General features: G+C 40.6%; 1 protein-coding gene across 3 annotated transcripts in view; it reads right to left on the bottom strand.

The window, feature by feature from the left end:
- Positions 1–12903, bottom strand: part of BEND7 (BEN domain containing 7) — a 46155-nt gene that overhangs the window by 15735 nt on the left and 17517 nt on the right. For all 3 annotated transcript variants that reach the window (XR_014692467.1, XM_084517382.1, XM_084517383.1), the window contains exons 4-6: positions 10218–10340; positions 7535–7800; positions 2515–2740 (exon numbers count right to left, since the gene is read on the bottom strand). Coding sequence is in view for 2 of the 3 variants with exons in the window: in XM_084517382.1 (XP_084373508.1) it covers positions 2515–2740; positions 7535–7800; positions 10218–10340 (615 nt within the window). In the remaining variant the exon portion in view is untranslated. The remainder of the gene's footprint in view (positions 1–2514; positions 2741–7534; positions 7801–10217; positions 10341–12903) is intronic.

Genomic DNA, 12903 nt, shown 5'->3' with positions numbered 1-12903 from the left:
ATTCAACAAGTGCCACTGAATATCCAAAGTCAAAAGGGAGAATTTATTCCTGGCTAATCATCCTGTTACAGAGGTGTTAAATTACCCGTAAGGATGGCAGTTAAAATGTTTTCAGACAAGGAGAGCAATTTTCAAGCAAACAGTCTCTCCTTTAAGTTCCCTGCTCATTTCTGTCATGAATGTAGCCTTTTTTTTTTCTTTTTTTTTTTCCCCTACTTTTGTGTCTCTGTCATGGAGGAGGACTAAAAGCACCACTAAAGGATATCTGGTAGAGGAATGTCCTAATGAAATAATGCAAACAACATGATGTTGTTCTCATGGAGATTTCATACTGGCTCAGTCATTTCTTGGAATAAATGAAACCACAGTGCTCGACAGCCCAGCTCTTTGAGGGGAAAAACGGTGCCATTGGAGCCAGGCTGAGTAAAGATCCTCAGATGCCCTCAGCATCTTCCTCCATCACAGCTTTCAGGACGGGGCTCCCCTACCAGGGATCACGCACTAGCGTTTGGGCAATCCTGTAAATGCCACTAAAGATCACTGTTCTTACAGCGGTACCTAGCAGTACCACCACAGACAAAATTTATCTGTTGAACCTCCTCCTCCTCCCTTTCCTCCTCTCTGGGGCCAAGGGAAGAGGTTAAGCCAAGCTTCAGGATTTGCACTGGCAACATGAGCTCAGCTACTGACAAACACTGATCTCTGCAGTGGGTGACGACTGCTATTTTAATAGTGCCACTGCATCAACTCAGAAACATTTTTTTCTTACAACAGTGCCGCTCCAAGTATTTTATTTTATTTCTTTTAAGTAATTTTGAACTCCTTTCTCTTCCACTTAACTTATTTATTAAAGCTTTTAGGGAAGAATGAGATACAGATGGAGTGAATTCAACTGCAAATTTTCACAGATTATTGATCTCTAGAAGAACAGGTAGTGTTTATAATTGAACCCTAATTATAGGCAGAACTGTAAGAAAGCCTGCCAGAAACTCTGCAAGATGCATTAGCACTATGACATAACCACTTTATTACAGCATTGCACAGGTTGAAAGGGACTCCTGGACGTCTCCATGTCCAACCTGATGCTTGAAGCACACCCAAGTAGATCATGATGCTCTGGACCATGTCCAGTCAAATTCTGGATACCTCAAGGGATGGAGATCCTGCAGCCTCTCTGAGCTCCCGTTCCACTGTTTGACCACCCTCGTGCTGAAAAAGCTTCTTACATCACATTGAAATTTTCCCCTGTGTCCAATGCCTCTTGTGCCTCTGAGAGGAGTCTGACTCCGTCTTCTCTATGCCATCCCTCTAGGTAGCTGTGGACAGCAATGTGGTTTCTCCTGAACCTTCTCTTCTCCAGGCTGACTGAAACAGTTCTCTCAGCCTCTTCTCATTTGCCACTTTGCATATCTGCTTCACCACTTACCTGTTTCAGTCCTACAATAGTCCTGGTGGCCAGCCACCGGACTCACTCTAGTATGTCAAGGTCTTTCTTGCATGGGGAGGGGGCCTGAAGCTACACACAGCACTGGCTGCAAAAGGTTCCCCTGCCTCCTTTTGTTGCCAATGTGATTACAGAAGTTCTTTTCATTGCCTTGTTTGTCCTAGATTACCAATCTGGACCTCAGGACAAGTCAAGGGCCCTAGAATAAGCCCTATTTTGCAACACAGCCTTTTCGTAACCCGGGTATTTTTCTTCCATATGCCATTTCATAGAGTCATAGAACATCTTGGGTTGGAAGGAACCTTAAAGATCATCTAGTTCCATCCCCACTTCCACGGGCAGGGATGCTACCCACTAGATCAGGTTGCCCAAAGCCCCACCCAACCTGGTCTTGAACACCTCCAGGGTCAGGGCAGCCACAGCTTGTCTGGGCAAAACAGTGTTTTCCAAACAGTGGAATCCAATCCAGAATCTCTGATGTAATACCAGCTCTTTACATGTTGTGATCACAGTGTTTGACAGTAGATATTTCCTTCTGGAACCCGGAAAGCAGTGATTGCTAACAAAAACACCCGGCATAAGGTCACACCAACTAAGAAACTTGCTCCCAGTTCAACCACCACAGCTCTTATGAGCATCAAGCTCATCTCTTGGCCCCAGTAAAATCTCCCCCTATCTCTCCCCAGTCCAGCCACCAACTATTGAACTATTTACAGAGCAGACACAGTCAGATGTAGAGAAGCATCAGAATTTTGACTGAAGATGAACAGTTTCGCTGTCATTATGTTTTCAACATTTCCTCATGTTGCTGATATCCAAGAAAAAAGCATTCTTAACCAGAACACTGAGATTCCAACCTTACAGCCTGACTTCAGAAACTGGGATCATTGGCTTAAACTTAACACAAGCTGTCCCTGTAGAATCTATTTTTAACAAGTGAATGAAAGGGAATAAAAATAAGACTGCATATTTTAATAGACCTAATGCACGTCAGGAAGTCTAATCCCATTACATTCTCCTTAGCTGCAAACGTGGTCTAATTACACATATGAAAGTAAGGAAAAACATACCTTTTATTGCACCCACAATATTTTGGTCTAGTCCTTTTCGGTTGTCATTGAGCCCTCTTTTCCTTTTGCCATTTGGTAAAGAGTTAGCCAAAGTCTTGTCATCAAAAAATGCACAGACCAGCTTCCTAAAGAGCAGACTTCCTGAGCGAGTGTAGTTTGATAATATAGAGTCCAGCTGAGATTTCGGCATGAAGACGTCAAAGCCTTCTGCAAGTTGCACTTCTGGCTACCAAAAGAAGATGAATGTTTTAATTAAAATAGCATTCAAACACATTATTTTACTTCAATCATGCATCTGGCGAGATTTACAATCACTTAAATAATCAAACCATGAAGCTTCTTCCAGCTATTCAGCACCCCATTCAGCACCTACTTCACTGAAATCAAACCCCATCAGTGAATGAGAACCTTAAAAGGCAAATCAAATAATCACACTTCTGTCTGGCCACTGTAAGAGTTAACAATCACTGACATTATTTCAAGGCGTACAGCTAACAAAAAGAAAAGAGATACCTTTCAATATTGGATACTAATTACAAACCAGAGGATCATCCTGGAGCAATATTCCTATACAAAGCTTTTTGGACATTTATCTCCCTGTTTTATGGACCTGTTTCACTGCCAAATGATGCAGATTAGCGTGCTGCGAGGCAGCCAGGCGCTTCCAGGAAGGACAACGGCAGGGCCAGCAGTCCATTCCACGCAGCTTCCCAAGAGGGCTTCTAGAGCAAACACAGCCCGTGCAAAGTAGAGGATGACTTAGAGGTTGTCTCTGTAGCCAGTGCTTGCTGATTAGCTACTTCTCCCTCAGTTTCATATCCCCCAAACGCAGCCTCAGAACAGGATGATGTCATATACATAGATTATTTCAACGCAGAACAAAAGCAAACAACAAAAACAACCAACAACCCTCTGTGATAAATCACAGAGATTTATGTTACTTCCAGAAGGGGAGGTGGAGGGGCTGAAGAAGGAAAAATCATGCTGTGTTACACACGACTCATCTCAAGCACACTTTGGGCCAAAGCAGACAAAGGCCTTTGAGGAAGTCCCCTCTCTGGGAGTTTTTTTGCTGCCCCTGTCTGTACAAATCAGAAATTACACGAACATTTATAGCATTTTCTTCTATGACTACTATGCAATGCTTCCACAAGGTGCCTGTATGGAAAAATTGTATATCTAGAATGAAGATGCATCGTGAAAAGAATATATGTTTTAAGATATTATCTGGAAGTTGGAAAGGGGTAAAAAAATAAAAAAATAAAATCTGTGGTCATGATGGGAGAAAATAACAACATTACAGCATTGTTCCTAAAGACATGCTCTCTTTTTTTTTTCCTTGCATGAAAATACATTCACCAGCGAAGGTGTATTTTCAAAAATGTTTACAGAACAAGAGCAAATGCCAGCCTGCATCAAATCACCTGCAAGCTTCTTGAGTCTAGATAGAAGAAATGGCTGCCACTCGCAGAAGGATTTGGCTGTGTAACTCTTTTCCCATGGATTTTTAAAATCAATATCAAGAGAGTTACAGCAAGCAGTACTTCCAAAGCATACACAATGTACATTGTGTGATAAACATGAAACTGAAGATCACACACATTGCCTTTGGAAACCAGGATGAACATTCTTAAAATATGCAGATAGTAAGGAAAAAGTCAGAAAAATGCATAATATTTTCAGCTTGTTCAGGACAAAAAGTTTTTTGTCCATGTTACTCTATTTGACAATCATCTGACGTAGGTGGATTTTATATTTTACTTCTAAAGTTTCTGGTGACAAAGAATTTCAAGCGTAAATAAACGTGGACCAAGTTTACTACTTGGGAAAAATTCTACTTCACGTTAATCAAAAACCAGAATGTAGTTGTCATGGTGATGAAGGTATCCTACCATATTTTTGCTACTTTGGTCTTGGGTCTTACAATAGCAATTTAAGATGACCTCAATGATACAAGCAGGCTAGAACAGACAAGTCATTCTCACTAACACAGCCACAAAATACAGTTGAGACCTCACCTCTGCATCATTATAAAGGAGTCAATATTGTTTTAGTTTTGATCTTTTTATATTAAATGTATTAATTTCTATGTAAGTGAAAGAATTTGAGGGAAAAATACCGATTCTTGGTTTCCTTTAGTAGCAAATTATTTTTCAATCCAAGACAATCAGTATCTAATTGAACATGATGATCATTTAGAATGTGATTTCTCAAAAGGAAAAGCATTTGTTATAATGATCCTGGCATAAGAAACTGGTGTGTAAACTACTCCTGTACAATGAAATAAATAAAAGCTGAATACCAATGCTAGAATTAGCAGGTAGCGAATTAGAGTTAATCCTAGACGTTTCAGTAGGTCGTACTATTTAGATTAGAAATGATTAGATTATAAATGAAATCTCCTAACAGTAAAACAAACACAAGAAAATTTATCTAGTAACAGATCATTACATTTAAAAAATGGGTTATCTGATTTGTGGGCCAGATTAAGGGTTGACCTCACTGAGCCAAATGCAGACTTTTTCCATCTCCATAAGCAGCAGTGTTTCATCTTAGCAAATCTCAACTAACTGCACTGGTTTGGGTCACGTAGCCCCATTTTTATATAAATGAAGCTGAAATCTTCATTTGAGATGTTGACAGCAAGCTGAACACAACCAGCAGTGTGCCCTGGCAGCCAGGAGGGCCAACAGCACCCTGGGGTGCCTCAGGCATGGCATGGCCAGCTGGGCGAGGGGAGGGATTGTCCTGCTCTGCTCTGCACTGGGGCGGCCTCACCTCGAGCTCTGTGTGTGGGTTTGGGTGCCACAGTATAAAAAGGACATAAAACTGTTAGAGAGTGCCCAAAGTGCTACAAAGATGGGGTAGTGTCTAGAGGACAAGACTGAGTGACTCAGGTCCCTTGGTGTGTTCAGCCCTGAGCAGAGCAGGCCGAGGGGAGGCCTCATGGCGGCCTGCAGCTCCCTCACGAGGGGAGCGGAGGGGCAGGTGCTGAGCTCTGCTCTCTGGGGACAGTGACAGGACCCGAGGGAACGGCATGGAGCTGGGATGGGGAGGGCCAGGCTGGGGGTTAGGGAAAGGTTCTGCACCCAGAGGTGGTCGGGCACTGGGACAGGGTCCCCAGGACAGTGGGCACAGCACCAAGCCTGACAGAGTTCAAAAAGTGTTTGGACACCGCCCTCAGACACATGGGCTGGTTTTTGGGTGGTCCTGTGTGGAGTCAGGAGTTGGAGTCGATGATCTCTGGGGGTCCCTTCCAGCTCAGGGTGTTCTATGATTCTGTGATCGTCTTAAAGTTCAATAAACGTTGGAAAAATAACAGCGGCAGCAGCATTCGTGTATGACCCACAACGCATGCAATATTGTAAAGAGAATGCTAATTTATGGTGCAGTGTAAAATGTCTTTCAGTTTCTTTAAGCACTCAGACATGCTGGTTGTGAGCACGCTAGAGATGCTTAGGACTAAATAGAAAAACATAATACCACCATTCAGTCTGAAAGAAATGACTTTATTTAGCCTTTTCAAAATGTTTAAGGTCACATTTTATTTTCACTGTTAAATATATCTGTTTTCAGAACTCGACTGTTTTCTTTCCAAAGGCAAAACAAAATCAATTTGTTTGTCTTGGGGTTCTGGCTCTGTAAATGTATTCAAACAACTGCTGTGGCAAACAGGGGCCAAAGCACGGGAGGGCAGATGAAGATCTGATTTATGAACCACATGCTTTCTGTTCTTTTTTTAAGTTCAAATTGGCACCTACAAAGGATTGTGTCCAGCAATGAAACACATTCATAAGGCCAAATTAAATTCCATTGCAAGTACAAAACTGTTTTCAAAACTGTGTTTCAAACTGAAAAGAGTGCCACAAGTGAAGACAAATTACAAGCAGAAATCACGTATTGGAGCTAAATTACAAGTCCCTCCCCAAACACATTCCTTCAGACATTATTAAGCATCATACAACAAAAGCTTTGAAAAAGCATCAAACTAGTTACTTTATATCACCACACAGGCTCTATGGCATGAGACTGCAATCTAATTAGTGGTGTGGCTTGCATCTATATAACTGAATTATCATGACTACTCTCTTTTATTATTAGTTCCCACTTTCAGAAAGGTAGAACATTATCTGCAGCATTGTTTTCATTTACGCTTATTGATACTGAATTTAATTATGTTTTTCTATCTCACAGTACTTAGGAAATTGGAAACTGCCTTCTCAAAATTAAAAATGTATTAGAGAAATTAATGATCAGTTTACTCATCAGTGAACTGTTCAGACTACATCTGTTTGGTCATTAAACAAAGCCAATCAGCCACCAGATTCATGTAATTTCTATCAATGCATACATGTTATGTGAATCAAGAAAATATGCTTACTGCCATTTTATATGTGACAAGTACATGTTTTAAAAGCAGCAAATTTGGGCCCCTTTAATCACAGGGACATCATCAACAGTGCCAAGGCCTTTATCTAGCAGCCACAGCAAGGAAGACTGAAGAACCCAATTCAAAGACAGGTATGAACTTTACGAAGGCAAGGAGCCCTCTGAGGTCAGCAGAACCAGCCAGGCATTCAGTGAAGCACATCTAGGCAGGATAAGGGCTTATGTGTGGACTACTTGAATTAATCAACAAATAACAGGGTTGTGAATCGTTATACACAGAGCACTTTCCACAGCTCCTGATCTCATGGTGGCTCTTGGCAACAGGACAGGTAAAGAAAAACAATTTTCCACTGCAAGCTCAGACAACAGGAAGCCTTGAATTCAAGACCAAACTTCATGTTCATGAAAGATGGAAAACAAAAAACAACAACAACAACAACAACAAAAAAACACCCAATTTTTTTAATCAGCCCTCTCCATGTTGAACTCTACTGCCTCCATCAAATCTACCCAAGTCTTTCTTGTTTATTCTTGCAAGAAGAGGAAATCCATTTCAAGCTGACATGAGTACAGATTCTCCCAAATTAGCACTTTAAACACATGTGATTCAATGTACTGAAATATAACTTACATCTGATGAAGTTGATTCAAGGATAATTCCAAATCCTGAAACAGGGGTTTCTGAATTTAGGGGAGGTTCAACTGCTTGCAGATTTGATCTTTCAGAGTTTACTGACAGCTTCTTTTCATTCTCTGCAGTGCTGGTTTTCTTATTCATGGTAATTGGTTCAACAGTTTTGAGGGGTAGTTTTTTCTTTTTATTCCTCTTTCTTGATATTGTCGACTTTTGTGCACAAATCAGAGGAACAGGAGGCTGCTGTCTGTTTTGAGTTCCAACTGAATGAAAAAAAAAAGTAATGAATTAAATTTATAGACAAAGAAACATGCATAACCACACAGACACACCATTAAACTACAGGCATACTGAACTCATCTTCTGGATAAATGGTACAGTTTTCAGTGCTGTTTGTGCATGTGGAACAGTTACATTTTATCACCTTTGCATAATTTTCCAATCTGTACAATGGGGATAATGACACTAAGCTCCACTATGAGGAATTTCAAGACATATTGATGAACAGTTTTTGGAAAATCAGGAATACGTGGCTCTTCCTCCTAGTGTCCACTGGATGGTTAGTGACATAAAAGGCTCAAGCAACGATTAATTTGTATGCTCTTGAATGACTGAGAATCTCATTGTCTTTGAGCATCTTTTCTTGATAAAATAACACAAGAGCTAATGCAATTACAGTTATTTTTCTGAATGTAGTCACCAAGTTAATTAGCTCAGCAAGAACATTTCAAGTACCATTATGTCAAGAATGAGTGAAAACACTATTCAATAGTTTAATTTCTAGGAAAAAAAACGAACCCCAAGTTGGATCAGTTTGTTTTGCTCATACACAGAAACTGACAGTTCATGCATTACATTTGAAACCCAAGAGACCGTATTTTATAATTATTGATATTTTGCATTTTCTAATATCCACTGTCATTTGTATAAATGAAGGCACCAATCCTGAACCCGTATCAACATGACCGAGTCCTCCAGCAGAACACCATGCAGATACAATGACTTGTATTAATACTTAATAAGATCAAGAGGAAAACCAAAAAAAACTACTAAAGTGCTAGACATCTATGTTTCACCACATGCAAATCAAGATCATTCAAGCTACAAGTGAACTACTAAGGGTTCTCACCTACAAAACTCAGGGAAAAAAAACAAACCTTCTGATACTGTTTATTAAATTATTTCTGTGGTATTTAATTTCTAGTAAGGACTCACAGTGCTGTAGTTTATAGTTTATCATTTAGACAGAAGGGTGCGTGAATACCAAAAGAAGTGATTACACTTTCACATATACATTTGCATTTTCCATTTTTTCTTTTATCAACAAAAATACCAAACTTTTACTTTTTTCTCTGCAAAACCATTTTTTCCTATGCACGCCAGAAACTATGAACCTGGTCTTTTCATCAAGAGATTCACTAATTAACAACGTTTTTATATTGTAAATACATAATGAATAAGAAATGTTCCTGCTATTGAGGAGCCAGCTCTTCTGGCATCAACTCCACAAGTAATTTTTAATCATGCACGTAATTTCAATAAAATCAGCACAACTGTGTAAAGAAATCCCTATCCCAGAAAATATTGTAAAACTGGGCCTTCGTGTACTTTGTAAATTGATGACTTTTTGAAAATCATTTTCATTTGCATCAAGAGATATTACAAAACCTGCCTGATCTTCCCCTTAGCTCACTAAAGCACTACACACTGTGGATACAAGGAGTTTAGTCAGCCCTTCACTCCACCCATATTTCAGGTAATTGCTCAATGCTCTCTTTTCTTACAGGGTTGTTAACCAGCTGCTGTAAGAAAAACCTCCATGGATCCACTCCCTATCGCTCACAATGGATGGGGAGCTCAGCTGAAAAATCTCCAATGCCTCCAACTCCTCATTAGTATTAACACCACCATTTACGAAGCACAGAGGCTGTGAGCTTCATGGCAGCCTACAATCACCCACCTAACTCCCAGCCGCCAGTCTCATTATCTCGCTGGCTCTAGTGCTCTTCTAGCTCTGCACTGTTCTGTTTCAGCTCCTAACCTAGCAGAAACCTAGTCCCCAAAGTCTTCCCCAGTGAACAGATTTCAGCTAGTTCAGCTAGTAGAAATAGCTTAGTACAGGAAATGGTAGACCAGGCTGAAGAAGGGTGGAGGCCACAAGACTCAGCAGCTAGCTCAGCTTAGGCTATTGCAGAGCTGCAACTTGCAAGACCTTTGAATGAAGAAGTGCTATCCCATAACTTTGGGTTGTCTTCCAAATTTGTTTTGGTTTTGTTTATCTTCCCTAAGATTAGTGGACTAGGTAATAACAGACAAAGTAGCATTTGGCACCTCTGAACAAATCCACACAAACCAGGGTTAGTGGTGGAGTATTAACCCACCTACTCATCTCCCACTAGTAGAGTGTCTAACCGCATTGTTATTTTTGTAATTCAGCTTCAAAAGGTTCTTACAAGTTCACATCCCACGTTACAGTAAAAGTAAAAATTACGCTTCCACAGAGCCTGTGAAAATTTGACTTTGAACAACGTGTCAAAACCCAACCAACCAACCAAAAAGAAACAGTCCAGGTTGCCCAGGTTTTGCTGAATGTCCAGATAGATTTCTGTCTTAACAGACTATTTTTCCTAACAAGAAGATGCTAGACATGGACACAGATGGATGGGACCAGTCTTTGTACCTGCTTGAATCTGCATCAATTTCCTCATGGTCTTGAGCTCTTGAAGGATAGCCTGTAGAGTTGACTGGCAATTGCACGTGCAGCAGCTTGGTCCAATTGATGAATTCACCATTGGGATTTCTCCTGAAAGAGAGAGGAAGGAAATACATGAGAGGCGACAGAACCCCTACAAACCCACGCAAACAAAAAATACCAGCGGGAATCCGAAACTGTTATCACTACACCTGGTCGTGAAATTAGATCCAAAGCAAGAGAGCAAATCATTTGCAGCGTGGTCCCTTTTAAGAGGAAGAGGATGCTAAGTTTTACCCAATTACTAGCACGCGCAATTATATACAGTAAAGGATGCAATGGTACATGGGCTGGAGAAGACTGCTCGGAGCGTGAATACAATGCACTCCTCACAGCGGGGCTCTCTATTGTTAGGCTAGTTCATCTTGAATAACAATAGCACCAAACCTCATTATAAACACATTCACTTTATCACACACAAAAAAGCCCATCTCCCAGAGCAGCCTTACAAAGAATGAAGACAGGCTGCGTAATAAAGGTTTATACTGCACATTAAATGAGGGCCTACGGATGTTTAAACTGCTTGAATGTTACATGCGATTCTTTGCCACACGAAGAATTGAGAATGAAAATAAAATCCTCTATTCAGAGAATGAGACACGCACACAAAGAAAAAAAAAAAAAAAAACAACAAACCAAAACAAAATAGAAAAAAAATCACCAGCAAGAAAAGCTTTCAGATTTCCTCCTCTGTTTGCTAGCGTGGAATTGTTTTCTGGGGCATGTTTTCCAGCACTCTGACCTACGGGATGGGTTTTCCATAGTTTCTCCTTGAAGATTAATATAGTAGTTCAACAGATTACCCTTTTCTAGTAATTCTTACTACTGTTTAACTAAATCCACATACTTTTCAAATGCTGTTGTTACCTGCCTTGCCTTCTGAGAGTTTGGCACCGTAGGTCTTGAATTAGGCTGTAAGAGTTCAGAGTTCTCCAGCTTTACCTGAACAGTTACATCCCGTGCTTTAGTTTAAAATACTATATGCTTTAATATTGCCAATAAAAAATACAAAATCCAACCAAACACCTAGCAGCGCCTGCTTGCAGCTGAGACCAGATGGAACACACCTCCCTTCGTTTCAGAAGGCGCTTGGTGTCATTTAAATTGATGGCTGTTTTACTGCTCATCAAAGCATGCAAGAGGAGGGATGCTCATTTTGTGAAGACACACACAAATGGATCTAACAAAAATCATCTCCCTTGGTGTCACATGTGGTGGACTTCAGAGAGCGTGTTTCCCTTTTTCTTCCATATCCTGACAGTTATCAGGTGCCCTTTTATCATTACTTAGCTAAAGCGAACATAAGCAACTCATTTAATCTTCGCTCGTAAACCCTTCCATTTTTCATTATTACTTTTGCTTTCCTCTGAAGCCAAACGGGTTTATTAATACCTTTCTGGGTTTGGTTTGCATTCTTTTCATCAGGGCTCCACTGAGGTCAGACTCACCCTCATTTTCAATGGCTGAAAATCTGGCCACTGCTAGGCTGATCCCACCCTTTCTTAGTTTTTCCAACGTGCCCCTCATTCCTCAAAATTCCCTTCCCAGGTACTTATTCCTTGTCCCATTCAGTCTGTCAGACCTTATGTGTCATTTATCAGACTTAAGAAATCCAGTGCTTTTTTCTCCCAGAGGTGAGTTACTTCCAAAGCTAAACTGACACGTCACTTAAAGGTTGCTCGTGTCTTCTGGGTACCACTCTCCTCCTTTCCTCGCCTGTTTTGATTGTCCCCACTACTGCAAATTTAGTAATCCACGGACAACAAAATGCATGGACAAGAACCGTTCACACTGCATTAGGATAAATGGAGCATTTTAAGAATCTCTGAGAATCTAATAAATGTGAATGTAATGGTTCCGCCGGCTTTTCTTCTTCAAGGTTACAGCTGTAACTATAACAACTTCTAAAAGTAAAAAGCAATCTGGAAAACAGGCTGAGAGCCTCATATTAAAACAAAACCAGATTACTGACTCAGCACAACCCTGCCTAGTTTGAAATCATCCTTCCTTTGTACCCTGTCTACTCACACTGAAAGCTCCTTGGGGCATGGATAGGATTTTATATTTTCAATGGTCCATAACATGTTTAGCTCATTGTAACAAGTACATAGGAGAAAAAAAAAAATGTTATCTTTGGCTTTGCAGATTACTCAGAATCCCTGAACTTGGCTCCACCAACATCCTTTCACCTATTTGTTAATGTAGGCTTTTAAAGCAGATGTGAGGTTCACGACTACTTTCAAATTTAACAGCACCAGCTGAGCTCTGCACTCTTCAGTAGGACAAGCAGGTACTGCAGAAAGGGACTATCAGCATCTCAGAAACATGGGGGCCCAGAAAATTAGGAGATTTTTATTAATAAGAGAAATACTGAGTAAAGAAATCCTCGTTATTCCTTCCTCCAGGCTTCTCCGGTGCTTCCTCTCTTCTCTGCTGAGACTAACAAGTTCCTTAGGGTAAGTTCCTTGGGATAAGGCCCAGCCTCCTTCCTCATCAAAACCCAGTCCTTTAGCAGGCCTCTGGAAATGATATCTGAAAAGCCTACAGTGGGAGACGGGGCTGGTGGCTTTTGTTGTCTTCTTAACAAAGACTCTGCGTTGTGCTGAATTACGTG

The sequence above is a fragment of the Aythya ferina genome, assembly GCF_964211825.1.
Source record: "Aythya ferina genome assembly, chromosome: 1".
Lineage (NCBI taxonomy): Eukaryota > Metazoa > Chordata > Aves > Anseriformes > Anatidae > Aythya > Aythya ferina.
The sequence above is the reverse complement of the archived record's forward strand: the minus strand, read 5'-3'. Positions and strand labels throughout refer to the sequence as shown.